The 22,085-nt window shown below is 35.0% G+C and overlaps 1 protein-coding gene across 7 annotated transcripts in view; it reads left to right on the top strand.

Annotated features, from left to right (window-relative positions):
• The window catches only part of NR2C2 (nuclear receptor subfamily 2 group C member 2), a 37,464-nt gene that overhangs the window by 14,969 nt on the left and 410 nt on the right, over positions 1–22,085 (top strand). For 5 of the 7 annotated variants that reach the window (XM_085235700.1, XM_085235698.1, XM_031555632.2 and 2 more), the window contains 10 exons: positions 450–629; positions 2,554–2,701; positions 4,675–4,768; positions 5,196–5,329; positions 7,054–7,231; positions 8,077–8,198; positions 8,704–8,843; positions 9,475–9,612; positions 11,134–11,239; positions 14,040–22,083. In XM_085235700.1, coding sequence (XP_085091826.1) covers positions 450–629; positions 2,554–2,701; positions 4,675–4,768; positions 5,196–5,329; positions 7,054–7,231; positions 8,077–8,198; positions 8,704–8,843; positions 9,475–9,612; positions 11,134–11,239; positions 14,040–14,214 — 1,415 coding nt within the window. In that variant the 3' untranslated portion in view covers positions 14,215–22,083. Of the gene's footprint in view, positions 1–449; positions 630–2,553; positions 2,702–4,674; positions 4,769–5,195; positions 5,330–7,053; positions 7,232–8,076; positions 8,199–8,703; positions 8,844–9,474; positions 9,613–9,813; positions 10,521–11,133; positions 11,240–14,039; positions 22,084–22,085 lie in introns of those variants that run through there. The other 2 variants (XR_014886310.1, XM_085235701.1) reach the window with 2 other exon arrangements.

Below are 22,085 nucleotides of genomic sequence, written 5' to 3'. Positions count from 1 at the left end.
CTAAGGAAGCATTTTATAAAAGTGCTCGTGTAATTAAAACAATATCAGAATTAATATGCACAGGAGTTTTGACTGAACATTGAATTTCAGATTTTATTCTGAAATTACTTATCTCCATTTTCTTAAATGATTAGCATGTGTGCTCTTTTAATGTAACTTCAGGCATGTGCTATCCTTTATGTAGCTCCTTTATATGCTGTAGCAGCAGATAAAGTGGGAACTACTATTTCAGAGGCCTCTTATTCAAATAAAGGCTTAGCCGCCTTCTCTCCACTTTCCCACTTAAAAGACCTGACAAAAGATGATAAAGAAACATCCTGTAAGGCTTTAATAATACTTTCTGCAGTCCAAAATGATAACAAGAATACAAAATAAGGGTCCCTAAGATAATTATTTTTATGTTAAAATGGGAGTTATTTCCTTCTGATGACAATATATATGTTTCCTAGGTCGTCACTATGGTGCTGTCAGTTGTGAGGGATGCAAGGGTTTCTTTAAAAGGAGTGTGAGGAAGAATCTGACCTACAGTTGTCGTAGCAACCAAGACTGTATCATCAATAAACACCATCGGAATCGCTGCCAGTTCTGTAGGCTTAAGAAATGTCTAGAGATGGGCATGAAAATGGAATGTGAGTGTTAATTACCTAATGTGAGAGTGTGCCTATCAACTAAAAAATATGTGGACTACTATTGGTTTTTAATGTTTTCATTTCAGTCTATGTTGATTGAAGGAAATAGAACTTTTGATATCCATCTATCTCACCTTTCTTTCGTTGCTGTTTATGTTTAATGTGCAATAGTTATTTTTATATATATATCTTGGCTTACTTGTGCTCCTAGAGCAGTCTAGTTAGTTATGCATCTTAGTATGCATGTTACAAATGCAGCATATGTGTGTAGTATAAAATACTTTAATAAAGATGGATGTAAATCTGAGTCTAATATTGCATGTACAGAACGGTTTTTTTGCAGGTTTATTTTTCTTTTTACCCAGAAATGGGAAGTATTTGTCTTTTTTTTTTTTAAATATTAGTTTGGTCATTTTTAAGCCTGTTTTCCTGTTTGTATGCAATACTTAACTACAGTTCCAGTGCTAGAATCCAAATAACTCTTTCAATGCATTCTAATTCCAATTTTTAGCACCTTCTGCTTCTACAGTCCAGCACTTCATGAAGCCTGTTATCTTGTTTTTCTCTGATAAATTTAAGGAGAATTTAAGGTGAAGCAATAAATATTTATTCTTCTTTCTACTCTGATATAATCAAGATAAATTCCAGCCACTGAGTTATAAAGGAGGCAGAATTTCATTTTGTAGATGAGGAGATCTTTGTTGTATTTACACTTTAGAAATCCAGAGGGCTATGCACACACTGAATATGAGGTGTGACATCTGTGATGAAGAAACTGCTGCATTTCCAAAAGAGAAACCCTTTTCATCCCAGTGTTGTTAGGATGTATGCATACTGATTTTGCTGTGTACTGGTTCAGGTTTCTGATCAATACCTATGTATCCACCAAGCCTAGAAAATAGATTCATCTGCTTACTAAGCCCCTAAATTTTCCTCACACTAGCAGTATTAGTAAAAACAAGATGAACAAATAAATAGCTTGCTGTTTACAAGGATAAAAAGAAACATATCCATGTATTTTAGTGTTACATTGAAAAAGCCTATACAGTAGGATTAAATTTTCTGTTTGTGATGTTAAATCTTGTAGAGCAGTAACCACTGTATGATTGATTTGTACAATGAATACATAGTAGTATTGTTTCATTTGCATTTCATCTTCAGATGAAAAATTGACATGGTCAAATGTTATGCCACACTATAGATGAATTTATAAAAATTAGTGACTTAGATTCCAAACAAATTTCTGTAATCTGCTTAACAATTATACCTTAGTATTATAAAGAAGCACTTCTCATGTCCCTTCTTTTAAAAGAGTTGAAGTTCTTTTTTGGCATATTGGAGAATAAACTTATTTTCTTCCAGTTTGCAACTGGAAACATTTCTAAGTTCTGAAAAGGTTAGTTTTAGAATGCTGCTCCCTAACTGGCCTGAATGAATGAATGAGTGAATTGCGCATCATGCAGAGAGACGTGCTCCAGGGAAGTAAGCTGCGTTTCTTGTATAACAGAAAAATTCTGGAGCTAACTCATACTGTTTCTACTTGTCCAGAGTAAGACTGAGTCTTATATTTGTGTGTAGCTTTATCTGGAATAAGAATCCCCTCCCCCCTGGTTTGTTTCTTTTTTCCTAATGTACATTGCAGAATGTTTTGTCTCCTAAATACCTGTGAAAAGCCAAGCTTTGCCTCCAGTTCAGGAAACTTAAATGATCATTCTGTACCTTTGTCAGTTAAAATTTACTTAGACACAAGTACAGCAAAATTGGAAGTGTTTCTTCGGTCTTCATATTAAATTTCAGTTTCATGCTGACCTAACTCACCACTGTAGTTATTTAAACAGAAATATTACTATTTCAGTTTTAGTTTTTTAGTAATATTCATTTGAATGATTTTCTTTCAAATCTCCATGCTTATATCTTCATATAGCGGTTCAAAGTGAAAGAAAGCCTTTTGATGTGCAACGTGAAAAACCAACCAACTGTGCAGCTTCCACTGAAAAAATATATATTAGAAAAGACCTACGAAGCCCTCTAATAGCAACTCCAACATTTGTTGCAGATAAAGATGGGGCACGGTAAGTCAATATAAAACATGTGTTTAAGGTTATTTGTGCATTGCAGGCACAGCTATGTTCTTTTTTCCCCCCTACATTCTAAAGCATTGGCCAATGAAAGAGTTCCAGTTTTGTTTTTCTGTTACCAAGACCAGCCTAGTATCTCCTGTTTATCGTCGATGTCTTTGTGTAAGTTAGATGGCTTTAAGTTAGGAGCTGTAGCTCATATCAAAGCACAAGCAGGACAAAGATGTGAAATGCAAGTCAAAAACATGGAGATCTACCAGTGCAATGGATTCAGGTGTGCACTTCTCTGAAATCAGATCCACAAATAGCAGACTTGAGTTGAGTCTTCCCCTTCCTGAAAACAGTAGTAAAGAGCCTACAGTGACAGATGATTCAGATCCCAAAAGACTGTAAACAGACTGTAAACCTGCAATTTCCTGTTGCTATATTGAAGATTTAGATTGGATATAAGGAGGAAGGTTTTTACAGCAAGGGCAGTGACACATTAAAACAGATTGACCATGAAGGTGGTGGATCCCCAGACATTTGTGACATTCAAGATCAGGCTGGACCAAGTTCTAAGCAATTTGATATAACTGAAAATGTCCCTGTTCGTTGTGGGGGTGTTGGTTGGATTTGATGACCTTTAAGAGTCCCTTCCAACTCTAAGGATTCTATGATTCTGTGAACTTTCCACAATACTATGATATTCCTATATGGTTTTTATGTTCTCAGTTTTCTCCATGTTGGTGAAAATACATGAGTATGGTATAATATCACAATAAATAGAGGCAGAATTTTTTTTTCCTGAATAAAATAGAACTCAGTATAATATACCACGTTTTGAAAGCTGTTGCTCCAGTTAGTATGTGTGAATATATATATATATATATATATATATATATATATATATATATATATGTGAATATGAATTATATATATATATATATGTGAATATGAATTATATATATATATATATGTGAATATGAATATATATATATATATATATGTGAATATGAATATATATATATGTATTATATCTTATATACATATAAGATCTCAAAATTCAGCGTGTATGTATGAGTTTTACTCAGGCATATTTTTTGGATAAATGACGCAACAATTAGGAATCTTAGGCCACAAATTCTCTGAACTGTTTTTGAGGTTTTTCTCATTTGCTGGTCGTTTTGTTCAAAAGTACTGCTTGTAGACACATCTGCTACCTCAAGATTTCCTTGTGCTGCAGATGCTTTACCCTCCTATAAGCAATATTACATTGTGTGATCCTTTTATTTATGTAGGACTCAGATTAGCAGAAGGCATGATAATTTGCTTCCTGTAGTAGTTTGCAATGTTAGTGTCAGACTCTTTAAGCTATCAGTTCCACAAGGCCTGAACCTTGCCATGCATCACTCATTTATATTGGGTTACGCAGGCCAGGAGTGTTGTGGCTGTAAATCATACTTACTGGTTACAGAGACTTTACACTGTGTCCTTTAAATAGATTAGAGAGTAATGATGCATGGTCAGAAAGCAGCAGAAGACAGCAGAGGTTTTTAAATAAACTTTGATTATGCAACTTTTTTGTAATGTGAAATAAATCTCATTGACTCAACTTTATTTACTGCTGTCCATTATCTAACTTGGAATGCACAATTACGCCTTAGAAGCTTTACTTTAGATCTGTTAAGTGGCTTCTTAAGAGTTTTCATAAAACAGAATAAACCAATTTCAAAAACAAACGAGGAGAATATCTGTTTAGAAAGCTGTCACTACTTTTGCACAGGAAAGGGAAATGTATTCCTGTGTTTCAAGCTGCTTTTTGGAAACTATTTCAGAAATACTGATGCTTCAATGAATAAATTGTTAGTTTTAAAATTTACAATTTCATGAAACTGGTACTCTTTTATTCTGATGTGCTGTTACATATTCTTCCTATGCATTGTGTAGGTACCGTTAACTGTCACATGGCTTGTGGTTTTCAACAGGTCTGCAGGTCTTCTTGATCCAGGAATGCTTGTGAATATTCAACAGCCTCTGATCAGGGATGATGGTACCATCCTCCTAGCTGCTGACTCTAAGGTATGAATTCTTTCAGTTAAGTTCTGAACATACTGATATGTACAAACTGTTTTAGCTATGTACACAAACATGAATCATTCTTGCACTTGAGAGGAGAAGGTTGGGATAAGTCTGAAAATCTGTAGAAATGCAGATAAAATAAGTTCATCAACAGAGACATTTCTTTTCACGCTTATTTACAACATAACTAGTTCTCTGTACAATATGTCAACTGAAGATGTGATTTAGGATTTAAAGGTCATTGACAATCATGTGTGAACCACTGTAGGCAATCAAGAAATGGAGAAGTACATAAGAGTAAAAAGAATACAGATTTAAAAATGTAAAAAAAAAAAAAAAAACCAAACAAAAAAACACCACCAAAAAGTATGATGTAGTACCTGTAATTCTGATCCACTAATATGATTCTATGGTTCTTCCTTTTTAGGCTGAGACAAGCCAGGGTGCTTTAGGAACACTAGCAAATGTTGTAACATCTCTTGCTAATCTCAGTGACTCACTAAATAATGGAGATACTTCTGAAATTCAACAAGAAGAGCAATCCGCCAGTGAAATTTCACGGTATGCATCTTAATTTAGCATTTTCTATTTTGTATAGTGCATACTTACGCTCATTCATTGAAGTAATTTGGTGTTGTGATACCAAACACAGTAGAGATTGCCCAGTATTGTGAAATACAAAAAACAATTCTTTGGAAATCTGGACTTGCCTGTTGTCTCAGCCTGTAGTCTGCTTGTGAAGAACTGTGACGTGTTATAACGATAGTGGTCTGAGGCTAAAGCAGGTTTCATACTAAGAAAAATAAGAATAGAATTGAATTATAGAACAGAAAAGGTCTTCGATGAGTCCATGTATCAATCTCACCTACCAGGTCTCTTCACTAAACCATGTCCTTTAGCGTTGCATCCATACATCTGTTAAATATTTCAAGGGATGAGGATTTCACCACTTCTGTGGGCAGCTTCTTTCAGTGCTTGAATAAGTGACTGGCTTGTGGCTTTCAGAAACACTGAGAATAGTAATACTTTGATACTACTTTATTTGATAGGCTTGTTATATGGAAGCTTCTCCTGTGAAGTGCTTGTTGCCCTTAACTCTTTTCCTTGGGAATGTGTATGATTTTGCTGTGATATTGTACTGCCAAAATACCAGTTGGTTAAAATAGGATAAGTATGGTTAAAGTAAGATGGATAAACATTTTTTAAATTTAATGTTTAGAAGAAATTTGAATACTTTATTAAATGAGGAAAAACAACACACTCTTGAGATTCTAGGGATGGGGTAATGTATTGTTTTTTTTTTTGTTGTTGTTGTTGTTTTAATTCTTATTTGTTGTTGTTGTTTTTGAAGGAAAATGTAAGTTGGCAGTACAGTGAAATAAGAAAAATACTTGGCCTTACAACTGTCCAATATTTCTCAAATAGACTTTTTAGAGGTGCTTTACTTTAAGCTCTTAAGTCTGTTATTAACTGATACCTTAAAATACTTGCCACTGCAGCTTCTGATTTTTTTTTAACCTTGTAGTCATCTTTTTCTGCTTAAAAAAAAAAGAATTCCCCCAACTTCTCAATAAAAATAGTGGCAAAACAACACTATGAAATACCATTTTACTATCCCTTAGTATTTAAGGGGAGCATAAAATTCTGAATCCAGACCTAAGCTCAGTCATCATTTAAAAAAAAAAAAAAAAAAAAAAAATTTACACAGCCTTATTTCTGCAATGGCCCAGCAACAGTTTGAGTATAAAGTACAGGAACTAGTCTTTCTTATATTACTGTCATAAGATTTCTAAGGCACTGTCCTCAGGAGAAGGAAATTGAGATGTTTTTGAGGTGGGAATCTCAGTATTCACTGTTTCAAGAAATTGGTTAGTAATGACAGAGTCTACAGGATGTTCTGCGGGCTGCACGTGGTGTTTGTGAGGATTCTCATAATCTATTACAAACTTCCATGGTGAAAAGAAGTGGGTAGTGAATGGTGAGTGGAAAAATCCCATTTACTAGTACAAACACTAGTTTAAAGTATGATTCACAATGCAGTAGAAAGTTCATTTCCTTACAGGGAGACTTTTTTAATTGGTTGTGTATTGGGCATTCCCAGTGTAATGTCTAAACAGTACAAAAGAACCAGGCTTTATGAAAAATCTGGCCTCATGTCTTAGGGTAAACATTTCCCATTTATGTTAACTTCTGAGTGGGAATGCCTCATTGGGTTTTATTTAATGGCTTCTTTAAAAACTTCTGAGAGTGTGAGGAAACACTTTCACTGTCACTCTTTATTGCAGGGCATTTGATACTTTGGCCAAAGCACTCAATACCACAGATGGTACAGCAGCTCCTAACTTGGCAGATGGAATGGATCCTACAGGAGGAGGGAATATTCACGTAATTAGTAGAGATCAGTCAACACCAATTATTGAAGTGGAAGGACCCTTACTTACAGATACACATGTTACGTTTAAGGTATATTTCTTGACATATCTTACTAAACCATTGAAGGCATAATCCAAAATATGAGTCTTCTTTAGCAAAATTAAATGTAGCAATCTAGAATAACAACTGGCATTTGAAAGAATCTAATACTGTTTTTGCTCTTGCATGATCTATGTAAAATGTATAAATGTTTTTTTTTCTTAACACTTATTTCACTTTCTGCTATGGTTGATAATCACTTTATATATCGTACATATAGTACTGACTTGCTTAGTTCATTTATAGTTCTAGGTAATGTGGAACTTTTATTTAAAAGATTTCTGTGTGTAACTAGAGATTGCAGTGCCTTTTTAGACTGCTTCAATTACACTAATCAAACAAGAACACATTGATGAAAATTGTGGGAGAAACAATTACAATCATTGTTATCAGATTGCACTGTTTAAACAGTTACAAAGATCATTACTGAAATAATAGTATCTAACGTAGTTTAATAGGAATAAACGGGTTATGATTAATGGTGTTTTGTAGATTCATATTCTTCAATTTTCCTATTTTAAGTTTTATTTTACTTTCAAAAAGTCTTAGAAAATAATTTCATAGTACCACAATGTTAGATTTGTTATTACATGAAAATTAAAGCAATTCAGAATGAAACATTTGAGCTCTCATGTTATTTCTATCTCCGGTCCTCGTTTTGCATTCCTTCCAAGTAGTAATGACTTATTTAGTGAAGTTTAACTCTGACAGTATCTTGTCAAACAATTGCTTATGACAGACAATGAGACTAGCTTGAATGTTTTCAGTGGTTACTTCATTGATAATAAAAATTATTTTCTACTTTAACTGTACATATTGTACTTTACATTTTGCAGCTGACAATGCCCAGTCCAATGCCGGAGTATCTTAACGTACACTACATCTGTGAGTCAGCATCACGGCTACTTTTCTTATCTATGCACTGGGCTAGATCCATACCTGCATTTCAAGCACTTGGGTAAATAGGCATTCTACTGTTGGTTTGCTTTCTAATTAATTAAAGCATTGACCTTAACGCTTTTGAACTATTTTGAATTTTTAAATGAGTGAATTGTTTAATTGTTACTGAATTCTTTAAAATGTGTGAAGGCTATGCAGTGTTTTCCTTTTTGAAAAGTTAGTAATATAGATGATGGCAGAGGAAGGGATAACTACAATATCTGATGTTACTGCTTTTACAGAAGCTAAAGCTGAATCAAAAGCAAGGATTTAATTTGTAGAAATAAATCTTGGTGAAGAATTGGTGAGCACCATTTTACAGATAACCTGTATGGTTTCATGTAGTTGCTCTATTACTACTTTTTGCTTTTTGGAATACTTGTAAAATAATATAAGCTGTTTTAGTAAGGTGGTTGAAATGCGTTAACCCTTGTTACTGATTGTTATAGTTGATATATTATAAACAGAGAGTAATACCAACCTGATATGAAAACTAGCTTCTGCTAATTTTGTGTTGTTCATAGCCAGGAGTGTAATACAGGCCTTGTGCGTGCCTGCTGGAATGAGCTGTTTACCTTAGGCCTGGCACAGTGTGCGCAAGTGATGAGTCTGTCAACTATCCTAGCTGCTATTGTCAACCATCTTCAGAACAGCATACAGGAAGGTACGTGTTCACTATGTGATTTTTACGTATGTTTAGTTACAGGGTTCCAAGTGGACTTTGAATAACATTTCTCACAAAACCTTTTCTAGTTGGTGGCAGAATTTTTCCTCTGGATCATGACGGGGAGGGGGGGAAAGCTGCTATACTTAGATGTTAAGTGGTTTTAAAATACCAAATGTGTAGGGAAACAGTTAGGTCTGGACTTGAACTGGTGATTGAGCACTGGTGAAAGGGTGTAGTTGGCCCAGGGAGCAAAGGCAAAGCGCGTGCATCTGTGCTCTCCACATGACCAGAAGGGGTGGACCCAGAGTGGATCCACACTGGGCTCTTGCGAGGGCAAGCCACTGAGGGAAGAACATCCCTTGGACCTAAGCTGCTTCCTGACAAGGAGTGCTGCATAGCCAGAGATCCCCTTCACCAGTTGGGTGAGTTCAACTCTTCTTGACTGTTGGCCTACCTGTGAATGCTTTGCCTGGTATTGCCAAGAACCTGACAGAAGCAATTTTGCTTCTTTGTGAGTGGAACAAAATGACACAAAATACTTTGATATGTCACTTGTTTAATGAAAAGAATGCTGCTTAATATATCAGATGTACTTGAGCTCACATTAAAAAAAATTATCTTTTTGTAGATAAGCTTTCTGGAGACAGAATAAAGCAAGTCATGGAACACATCTGGAAACTTCAGGAGTTCTGTAACAGCATGGCCAAGATTGATATTGATGGATATGAATATGCATACCTTAAAGCTATAGTCCTATTTAGCCCCGGTAAGGAATTTAGTAACAGTATTTGCTTAAATAATAAGCATTCATATGTTAATGTTGTAGGAATGTTTTATGAGGCTAATGTCTTGAGATGAAACTGTTTTGTTAAATTGTGTATAAAATGAGTGATCCAGAATGGTTTATCACAAACAATATATATATTTTAAAAATAATTCTGGACCAACAAATTTGTGTTATTTACAGCTCCAGTCTATCAAGAATTTCTTGTAAACCCAGCTTCGGAGACTAGACTATCAGTTATCTTCAGCTGATAAGTAATAAGTTATCGAGCAATATTAGTGAAGCAAATAGCAGGAAGGATCAGAAGAAAATACATTCTGAAAATGACAGGAAGAAATTGACGTCAGTGTTAATATTTTTAAGGCGCTTGTAAGAGGAATGGTGTAATATGAATAGAAGTACTGCTATATTTTATATATGGGGCCTCTACCAAATCTCCAGAATTTAAATGCAAACCGGCTGTCTTCTGTCTGTTACCAAAATGATAGCAGATATATAAAGCATGATCAATAGTATTTATGAGGTGAGAATTTCCTTAAAGAAGATGCTACACATTTTCTGGAATTACAAGGTAGAATATTAAAGAAAGGAGAGCTGACAGTTTCTTCAGCACGGGGAAAGAAACGTTCCTAGGGTGCTGGAAGGTTATTTTAAAACTGCTTGACAGACTGAGTGAAAAGCAAGGTCTTGCCCTGAATCGTAAATACCTTGAATTCAAGTAAATAATTTATCACTTCTTAACAAAGTACCAAGAAAATGATTATCTTGTTAGCAGGCTGCTTTTTTTTTTTGTTAGTGTTTCTGTTATTGTTTTTGTTTGATGGCTGTTTTTGTTTTTTGCTTTGATATTATTTTTCTCTTTGTAATAAAAGTTCAGTTTAATTAGAAGATATCAGTGTCCTGAAATTGCTTTTGAAAATTTTCTGTAGATTGTATTATTAGATTTAGATTTATTAGGGCTTTTATGCAAGTCTGAGGAGCAAGCAACTTTTCAAATTTGAAATGGTTCTGTCCCATTTCTTTGCACACAGTAGCGAAAATATTGGGGCACAGTCAAATCTGTGATGTTTCCAGTTTTTCTGATCATGTGACCCTCTTTGAGGTACAGAGCCAAGTGGAATTAAAACATGATATAGTTTCAAGATCAAGAAGTCAATCTGTCAAGAAAAAAATAGATTTTACTCAATCTGCGTAGATAATTAAAATTACAGACAAAAATATGTTTTACAAAACAGAGTTTTAGGAACATAATCTGGGAATGTCATTGCCTGGTATATAACTACAAGATGAATCTTTTTCTGCTTTCTTGTGGATACAGCCTGCAATGGAGAGGAAAGTGAGTATGCCACTTGTGCAGCCAGGAAGCAAATGTTCAATTGAATGGTTTAAATTTATTCAACTATCATGATAAAAATCACAATACAGTGTTTAAATCATGTAAGCACGTGTACTTTGCAATGTAGAGGGAAACAATCGACATATAGAAATGTTTTGTTTCTTTAGATCACCCTGGTCTGAACAGTTCAACCCAAATAGAAAAATTCCAGGAGAAGGCACAGATGGAATTGCAGGACTATGTACAAAAAACCTATCCAGAAGATACTTATAGGTATTTATTGTCTATAGTACCCAAAAAAATGTTTTGAGCCATAGCTGGCAAAAGTAGCATCATGATGTTGTAACTTCCTTTTTGACATCTGTTGTTCTTGACTATTGAGGTGAAACAGCCCAAACCTTGTTCACAAAAGCAAGAAGGATTGTTTAAAGATAAAATGAAGCAAAAACTGTATTTTTTTTCCTAAGTGAGGCCTGGGTTTTGTGTGTGGTTTGTGGTTGTTTTTGTTTTTGTTTTTTTTGTGTAGCTTTTTTGGTTGTGTTTTGTTTTTAATCATGAAATGGATGAGCTGGAAGGGGGACCACAAAGACCATTTAGTTCCAATCTTCCTCCCGCTCCTACTAGATCAGGTTGCCCAAACACCTATCCAGCCTAATCTTGAACACTTCCAGCACTGAGGCATTCATCCACAGCTTCTCTGGACAGCTTGTGCTACTGCTTCACCATCCTCATAGTGAGGAAAAAGTCTTATATCTAATTTAAACCTACCCTTTTTTTTTTTTTTTTTTTTTTCAGTTTAAAATTGTTACTACTTGTCCTGTTTGTTGTTTTGGTTTTGTTTTTTTTTTTTTTTTTTGAGAATTTTATTTCTGTATTTAGAAAAGTAGAGAACTTATTGTCTATATTAGAAGTCTCAAGTTCTTTAAGTCAGACTGCCTCCTTTTTCAAGTTAATCGTCAAAGAGACTTTGAGATAATAAAAGATGATTATCATTCCTTAACTATTTGTCAAGATACATGTGCAGAAAAATATTTCTTTAGTTTTGAAATCTTGAAAAAATCTTTAAGGTTTATATGTGGAAAACAGTAAACAACTCTTAATGTTCCATTATAAGAAATTCTCACTTCCTGCTGCTTTTCACTTTTTTTTTTTTTTTTTTTACATTTCCAAGGGCTTGTCTTTGAATGTGCCTGATTTGTTTTTTCAGCTCTCAGCTGTTTCAGTTTGTTACTTGCCTAGGAGTAAATAACTTTTGATGGAGTTATTTCCATTAAAATTGTTTTATTTTTGAATTTCACCAACAAGATCTTTCCCGATACTACAAGGGGAATTCCAACTTCTAGTAACTGTACAATCAGAATGGCTTGAGTTAGAAGAGACTTAAAAAGACATCTAGTTGCAACCACCTCCTGTGGACTGGTTGCCCCCCACCAGCTCAGGCTGACCAGAGCTCTATCCAGGGATGGGGCAACCACTACAACCATTGCTTCTCTGGCAGTAGTGCCAGAGCTTCGCTGCTCTCTGCGTGAAGAATTTCCACCTAACATCTGACCTAAATTTCCCCTTTTACTTTAAAACTGTACCCCTTGCTTTTCACAGTCAGATCATGGGAAAAGTCTGTATCCCTCCTGATTTTTTTTTAAGCTGCTTTTTAGTACTGGAAGTACTGTTTGAACTTCATTTTACTGTGAGAGTCGTTTCCATGTCAAAGACATACCTATAATCATGTGATCCCTTATATTTAAGCAAGTTCTGAGGATTGTGTAACTTGGGGAGGGTGAAACTTTAAAAGAGCTTCTCCCATCTCAGAAACTGGTCTCTACGCTGATTCTATAGAGATAAGTGCTGTGTGAGTCATTAGGATTCCCAGTTAAATGCAATGGAGGTGGAATTTCTGCTTCAGAAGTATCCTCAGATCCAACGTTGTTCTTCCATATACAGTTCAATTATTCTGATTTTTGTGAATGAGAGGTGTACTTCTGTCATAAGAAGAAACACAAAATCTGTTCCTTATACTTAATTTTCCTAGTAGTAGGTTCCAGAGTGAAGATTAGAGTTGCATTTCCAAAACCCTACTTTGTATTTTGTCATTTAGATTTATCCATGTGTGAATGTGAAGCTACAATCTGATTACTTCTGAGCAACTGAATGCTAGCACAAATTGAAATAGAACAACAGGTGCCATCTTTTCACGAAATACCACTGTCTTGAATCTTTTTGCAGTTTTCCTCTAAGGTTTACAACATGTGGTCTATTATTTGAATGGTCTTTATATGTTCTCTCTGCAGACAGTCTAGCATTCTAACAGCTTGTGTTTAGTGCTACCTAAGTTTTGCAATTTCATGCATTCAATTCCAAAAATGTATTTAGTTTGGCAGTTGTGATATATATCTGCCATGTACACACAGCAAATGTTTCCAATGTGGTTCTCAATTTAAAATTGAGAATGCACTACGAGTCCAGAAGTATAATGTGATCACTTCATTATATTGGATGTTTGTTAAAATCCTTATATGCAAAAAACACACCATTTGAAAGCATATATAAATAACAGCACGCCCCTCCAAATTAATTTTCTCATCAGAAGCAGATTCTCTAATTTCTTTTTATACATATGCAGTCCCCTTGTTGCTGTTTGGCTTGTCATTAAGTTGCTAGGCAACTGTACTGTTTATGGTTTCAATTTTAAGTAATTGTTTGAGTCTTTAAATACTGCAAATGTCAGTGCATTAGGCAGTAGGAATATTACTGATCTTAACATTGTCGTGAACTATGAGATGCTTCCAGAGCTGAGAATTTTGGAAGCAGAGCAAGTGAATGGCATACTTATACATATTTACATAATATGCATGTCCTGTTCACCAAAGAACCACTAAAAAAGATGGATGCTTTCCATTTCACTTACAGAATAGAAGAGTAATAGTTCTTTTTATGGTAGCTGAACTAATTTTAATCGCCTCTTCACTCCCGTTCATCAGTTCTGGTAATAAAAATAGCAGCTCCAGCTTTTTAGCCACACGGTATTTTAAACTTGAAATTTGTGTACTTATAATTTGCTGAACTTCTTTTTCAGGCTAGCCCGGATTCTAGTTCGCCTGCCAGCACTTAGGCTGATGAGCTCTAGCATTACTGAGGAACTTTTTTTTACTGGTCTCATTGGAAATGTTCCAATTGACAGCATAATCCCCTACATTCTCAAAATGGAAACAGCAGAATACAATGGTCAAATAACTGGCACATCCGCATAGTGGGAACAACACAATTTGGAGGATCAAAGTAATTTTCACAGAAACGTACAATTAAGAAGTTAAAAGAATAGCATTTTGGTATGTACAAACATTTCCAACTTGTTACTGTTTCCTATCGGATTTCTCTTTGTCTGTTTGCTAACACTGACAAGATTGAAGCAGCTATTAAAAGAGCAGCTATTGGACCTTTTCTGCCATGAGGAGTATTTCTGTGCCTTTCATTCAAAAGGCTATAGGTTACTGAACTTACTTTTCACGTGGTTTGTATTTAGAAATTATCACTGGTTAAAAATAGAGTTTTATAATATCAGAGATGAGTAATAAGATTACTTTAAAAGTAAAAATGAACAGTATAGGTAGATTTAAAAATATCCTTGAAATTAATATCTAATAATTGCTGGGGTATAATACTAGCACTTTGTAAGCACTTCTTATCAAAGCGATGATATCAACGTCCTGCTTATGAGTAGGAAGGATGAAAAAATTGCATATGTCCTTAGTAAAAATGCTAGTGATTTCTGTGCTAATGTAGAATGCTACAGGAGACAATCATTCCACAAAAAGTCACTTGCTTCTATGTTATACATTAAATAATAATGTGGATTCTTAGATATCCATGTTATAAGGAACTATACTGTCAAATTAGTGCAGTTGTTATTAACAGCATGAATTGATCATAGTGACTGCTACATACTACAGAAATGACCAAAACTAGGAGGAAAAAAACGTTTCTACAGTAATGGTGAATTCTTCAGGTTCCTTAAAGTTTCTGTTCAGCTCAAAACTTATGATAAATATTATCCCAATAGGAAGCCTTTTGATTGTGGAGAATAATCAGTCATTAACTGGAAGAGCAGTTGTTTTCAAATAGAGGTGCTCTTTTAAAATGCTCTGTATATCTACAAATTTGCTCCTTCTATCTGTTCTCCTGCACACTCACTCATCCAGAAAAACCTGGAAAACTGAGAACCTCTGGCTGTCCTCAACAAGAGTATGTCATAAAGCTCTCATAATTTTTTCTGCCCCCTTATTAGACAAAGCACTCCCAGTTTTGCAGTGCTTTCAGCCACTTTATGGCTCAATTTGAAAATGAAGTTGGGATTTACAATTTTATGTACGATTGCAGTTAATGACTGATACAGTGATAAAATGAACGACTTTTTAATAACCTACAGTGATGAACCATCAACATGCTTTCTTGTACTGGTCATTACCTGCTAGTATTGCTTTTAGTTTAGTATAAATTATTATTATTGACATTGAGTATTTTAAACAAAGTGTTTTGTTTCTTAAAAAGAAAACAAAAAAATCATGGCGGTGAAGACCTTCATCTGATCCTGGCATATTAGATGTATCAATTAGTTTAATTATTTGTATAATAGAGATGTTCTCTATTTGCATAATTTTGTGAAAATAATCTAATGAGAAATTCAGCACTTTTTTTTTTTTCTTCCACTACTGACACTTATTTAGGAACATCAACCAGGTTGGTGTTTGTGTCTTTTAAGTCTGAATTGTAGCAAAGACCTGAAGCAGGTCTACATAAAGCTTCTGATGTAATAAAAAGTTCTGACCTGGTATACTTCTACATTCTCATTAGGAGACTCACATTTGTACAACTCATTATGACATGAGTGTTACGTGACTACAAAGGCTATGTAGTTATAGCTTCTGGATGCATTAAGGTCTTGTACAGTCACCACTGCTAGAACATTCGTGTTCTCTAAAGCGTGTAACAAGAAGTCCAGTATACATGCAGAGATCTGTAATGTTTCACTTCTCTCAGTTTTGCTGTATTGAATGAAATTGTACTTCTATGTGGTGGAAGGCCTGCATTCTGAACCTTAAGTCAACTGGAATGCAAGACTTTGTAGTAGTTGTTGCACTGCAGTATGACTTAGTGTGATTATGTCAGCACACCTGGTGCAGAGTCCCTGTTCTGAAGGTATAAGAACTAAAAATAGGAGCTTTATCAACAACAGAAGTAGTACCTACCTTGGAAAACTTTGTGGCTGGTTTTGTTAAAATTGTAAATCTTACGGCATTATGTTACTGTTCTAAAAGTGGTATGCACTCAACTTGTGATGGTTTTCATTGCAAAAAAAAAATTTCATTTTCTTCCAATATTTTGTAAAAATCATTTAGGCAACTAAGTAGGCATTGTTAAAGAGAGATGAAATATTCCTGATCACAAAAGCTAGGAGTCAAAGGTTTGGCATGAATGAGCTACTGAAAGCAATTGCTGCCATACGAAACCATATTCTCCAGCAGAAATAGGACTCCTTTACACTAAATTTCAGGTGTTATCTGGCAGCAAAGCTATTTTAGTTCATTCAAAGAAATGTTTTTTCTTTCCTTTACCTGTCCACTAATATAAGGTAGATGTTCTAAAGATGCAGAACTGACAAAAAGATTCTTTCTGCCAACAGTGAAGGTGTTCCTTGCTAGCAACTACAGGAGACACAGGAAATAAAGAAAATAGAGCAGATACAATCTTTGAAATCCACGTTCATCATTTTTCACCTTATGGAAATTGAGTTTTCAGGCCAATCTAACATAAGAAGGCAGAACAGCAGGCATGGTAAGCTGCAAGCTTAAGAGAATTTTAAACTCACTACCTAGTTTGCAGTTAAGCTGCATCATAGATTCTGATCCCTTATAATCCACCTATGTTACGTTAGGAAAAAAATCATTGGTACTGCAAAAAAATACTACAAGGCTAATAATGTAGCTAGTGTCATTACTGAGTTTGCAAGTGAGTGGAAAGCAGCCACTGACTAATCTCATTAACTTGTCTTTTAAATGAGCTTCACTTTGTTTCTTTTTTGCAAGTGCAGCCTTTTGCTTGTGAATATAGAACAGGATTTTTTTACATTATTGTAAAATTCCTGAAAAATGATTTCTTGACTTCTAAGTATGGAGATAGTTTGTTTTCATACAGGCCTAATAAAGGCCAAATTTGTGTTTACAGAACTAGACTCAAAAAGTGGTTCTAAGAAAAGTGTCATCTCACTGAAGCTCTACTTAGTGCCTAAAATATACTCTTAAAAATCTTCCAGGTCCTGTTTCTGCTGCTCGTGAAATGAAAATAGTATGTGGTGGAAAAATAGCAATGAAGTATCTGATTAAATGGAACAGAACTTGTTTTTGTGTATATATTGGTAGTAATTCATTCAGAAAATTGTTAGAATTCTGTACTGACCAAAACTGGTACGTACAGGGAATGATAATAAGGCAGTAATGTCCATGGTCTGTGCACTTTGCTTCCTAATTCTTGAGAAGGAATGGATTTGGATCTTGTAGATGGAAAAAGAGCAATGACAGATGATAGTGTAGAGTATTTGGGGTTAGCTTTGATATAATTATTTTTATTGCATTTGTGAGAAAGACGAGAAGGTTTACTAATTCTCATATAGAATCATATGTTGGATTAATGAGATGCAGGACAAGGCCACCTGCAAAAGTCACTCTTTTCTGCCTATTTACACTTCTTAGAAATGAAATACAATCCTTTTGGTGCAAGTGGAGATATTCTGTTGTGAAACAGGTTAAAAAAAAAATAATAATAATCTCCAGGAATTTTAAGTGGATCCTTGGAAGCATACAGTACTCTATTTTAGCTGCCTTGAACTCAGTGAATCACAGAATTGTGGGGAGCTGCAAGGGGCCTCTGAAGATCACATAGTTCAACTCCCAGCTAAAGCAGGTTCCCCGGAGCAGATTACAAAGTGTTAATTAAGAAGGCTTAGATTTCATAGTACTCTGAGACATGAAAGTATTGTTTGTCTTTGTTGATTACTTGGTATCATTTACAAAGGTTTTTGTTGTTTTTTTTTAAATCATCATTTTGAAGCACTTGGCCCTCAGGGCAGCAATAATATAAATAGCACTGACTCAAGGTTTCTGTACTGAAAGCAGCTGTCTCTTTATGCCTTCAGCAGACAGCATATTCTGCAGTGTGATTGGGAAAATAAGCCAGGACCAAGACTTCCAGGTCAAACCAGTCTCCTGAGTTTATCTTCTTTGCTAGAGACTATAAGACACCTTAGCATTTTCAGTGTTATATACAGGATTTTTCACTGGTTTCTGAATTTCATTGAAGATGGTGGAGATACCAGTGTGTTTCTCCAGTCATTAAAATTCAGAGGTAGCCAGGAAAGAAGAACTTAGCAGGCTCAGAATTCTACCAAAGAAGCAGTGATCAAAGCTGCTTTCTGCAATAACAGTACCGGTGAGGGAGACCTATTTGAACTGGGTGATGGGAGTAGTAGAACTGGCGGGTCAGTCTAACATACGCTTCTAGCAAGTGTTTAACCAACTAAACTCTGTGAGTTATGGTAGTATAATTGCCCGGTTCCACAGCATTTAAGGTGCTTATAAAGTGAAAATGAAACTCAGTGTGTAGCCTATAAACGATGTGAGTGCCCAGCTATCAGTTCTATGAACACTGCTTAGTGGGGAGAGGACAGGTGCACCGGTAAATACTTGTAAGATCACATTCCCCAGGAAAAAAAAGAATATATATTGTTTTTCTATATGAAACCTTTTTTCTCTCCTTCACTTATTCTGCAGAGCACAAAAACAGGGTAGGCTGGTTCTTTTCAACTCTGCTGTTGCCACGTAAGTGAAAGAGTAGAAATAACATGTGAATGAGTTCCTGTCTGTCCCAGTTGTATGGCAAGAGTGGCAAACAACAGATGTGGTGACAGTTTGCCCTAATGACAAACGTGGGCCTGTTGTGGCAGCAGCACATAACATCTTTAAACCCAATACCTCAGTTCATCCAGGTGGAATTAGCAATGTGCAGCCATGTTCACCCCAGAGGAGAAAAAGGGTGGAGGAGGGTCAAATTGTCAGCATCTACTGCATCTTGAGTGTCAGAAAATAATTTTTAAAATGGTTTTGTATGAAAATTACTGAGAAGGCGTGGTAAAGGGGAGTGTAAGTGGAAAACGCTTCTCGCACTTTTTGGTTCTAAAATTGCTGAGTTATTTTATCAGAAAGTCTCTTGAATTAAACTCAGGCTTACTGTTTGCTCCAATTAAAATTATCAACATTGTATGGGAAATTGTGTGCAAAAACATTGTGTATACCAAAGATGCAAGCTAGAGCATTTAACTTTTAAGAAGGATTTTACTTTAAGTCTAAATATTAGACTAGAAAAACATCCAGCCCGAAAATCACCTTATTACAGAGTTGTTTTTTTGCATGAAATCCTGAGTTCATCACAAATAATGTTATGATGTTCCATAATTCCCATAGCCCTCTTTATTTTCTGAGTTGCATGAATGCTTTGAAAATAGGAAAATGGCTTATTCATGCTGTTTCCCTCCCTTAATTTTTTGAAGGAATTTGATGTTTTACATATCCTTCCTTTGTGCCTCCCACCATTGTATGTTTCTGCATGTCCAATACTAAAACTCATTCAAACAGCTAATGCCTATGTACATAGTGTACGTGTATGAATGTATATGTGTTTATAAGTCTAAATATATTATGTACAGTGTATATAAAGTGTGTAGTGTATGTAAATATGTACATATATGTGGCCAAATATTCCTGATGTTCTTTGTTAAAACTTTGCATTTGTTTTCTAATTCAGAGCTACTTAATTTTCATTTCTTAGTCCAGACTAAGTCTGGCTTAAAGCAGGTGAACACCCATGAATTTCAGAGCTTTGCCCCTTTTTCTAATCCTGGCTTGAGTTTGGTATTTTCTCTTCAATACTCACAAAAACTCACAAATTCAGTGAAGCTTCTAACTTTTTCATTATTCTCTTCACCTTCTCTCACTTGATGGGTAAAGTGAGCCAGTAAAGAGTTGGTAGAACCTGAAATATCTGTGAAAAATAAATGTATTAAAAAAAAAAAAACACACACTACAGTCATACTTCCATATTTTCAATATATACTTACTTCTCAGAAGGCTGAAAGAAAATGTTTCTTTGTAAAGTTTTATTTCACAGTGAAACATTGTAAGAGGGTTTTAAGTCTTCAGCTGTAGTTAATTGAAAGAGAACGTTACCCTGCATCATTGAATAGTAGCACTCAGAGCAGCATGCAGCCATGCCATTTAAAAATGTAATAATGAACTAAACGAAGTTTATTACCAAAGCTGTTATCTGTTTTCTAGTTCTATCATTTTCTGAAACTGCAGTCTGTGCAGATCTTTGCAGTGTGTGTGAAGTGTCCATCAATAGTGGGAGCTGGGCACAGTGTTTGTGAAATTGGACTTGAGCAAAGTCTGTTATGCATAGGGAATGTTCAGATATATAAATTAGCAAAATACAGGACATTCTTGTTTTTCCCTTCTGATGACTTGAAGGTACGTGTGTAAGCCTGTAGAAGTAATCACATTAAATTTTTAAGGCATTTTTACAGACTGTCTAGGGGAGTAGTTAAAGCATGTCCTTTGTATTAAAGGTGAAGTGGAATTTTCTGGGCATTTCCCTCAGACTCAATGTTGTGAGGACTTGTGTGCATTTAACTTTGAGCAGATGGGCAGACACCAATAAAAATAGTGAATTTCTTGCATGCTTAAAGTAAAGCACAGGTCTTTCAGTCAGGCTGTATGTGTAAAATCTTCGCTATGAAGAATGCTAGGAATGATCTTGTTTCTTGCTATATTGTTTAGTAAGCATTTGTTTGTAAACTCTTGTTTTAAATATAGAACTTGTAAAGCATCCATCTTTGATGTTTCAAGTCCTATTTGTGAGACCTTCAACAGGAAAATTATTTAAATTAATGGCAGGAATTCCTGTGACAGATGGTCCTTCATTGGTGTCATGACAATCAGTGTGGTCTGTATAATGCTTCCTTTCCCCTTCAAAAGCTGAATGAAAGCCTGAATGTCTCTTGATTAATGTCACTGTAAAGTTTTAAAGATTAGGAAATGGACTGCTGAGGTATTGATGTGAACTGAATCTACTTAAGCATTCAATCGTGATTTTGTTTTATATACATGCTTGAATTGTGTTTATTTCTGAAGAACAAAATGTTCTCAAATGTAAGTGGCAGTAAAGCAGATGCTGTAGTATTCTACAGGAACGTGTAATTGGCTTTCTGTATTTGATCACAGAAGACAAAAGTCTAAGTAGCACATGTTGCCAGGTATCCAGCACTCCTGAACGACTGGCTTCTTGTACATTTTTTTTAATGATCTTAGGTAAACAGTAATAAAGCATAGGTCCATTTTAAGGTATTTTCTACAACTGTAGATTAAAAGCAGTTTAATTCATGAATTAAAAGAATATCTTTGAGAAAAAAAACATGCTGCTTACATAGTATATGTTTCATCATAAATGAAGTTAAGGTAAAAATGTGGGAATCTTCTTTAATTAATCTGTACTCCAAAACACATTTGCAGCCGGTGTTCAAACAGTTCATGTAAGTGAGAAACTGCACACTGTGTACATGCTGTATCCATTTGGCCTAGCAGGCAGAACTGAGCTCCTACCAAAATAGCTCGTTTTTATAAAAGGAATAATCTACTTTTAATTCTTTGGGATACTTTCTAGAAATCTGCTTACTACCCTTTAGAAAAGTAGTGTTTGTGCTATTAGATTTCAACTTCGGGTTTAAATATCACAGGCATTTCTCATTTCTCACAGCTTCTTTTGTAAAATCAACATTCTATGTGTGATAGCCTATAAAAATAGCATGGTCTTTTTTTTAATATGGATTTTATACCTAATCAGCATCCTCAGTTCATGAAGAGGAATTTGCATTGTTGTCTTTATATAGAGTATTGCAGTGCATGGGGTAGCTTATGCATTTTATTAAATGCTGTTTAAGTGTGGCTTTATATTGTTGTGGCTTAATACTACTACCTAAGTGAGGTTTATACGATTAAAGTGAATTACAAATATAAGT

The sequence above is a fragment of the Meleagris gallopavo genome, chromosome 14 (assembly GCF_905368555.1).
Source record: "Meleagris gallopavo chromosome 14, MGAL_WU_HG_1.1, whole genome shotgun sequence".
Lineage (NCBI taxonomy): Eukaryota > Metazoa > Chordata > Aves > Galliformes > Phasianidae > Meleagris > Meleagris gallopavo.
Note: the sequence above shows the minus strand (reverse complement) of the source record. Positions and strands in the feature narration are given on the sequence as shown.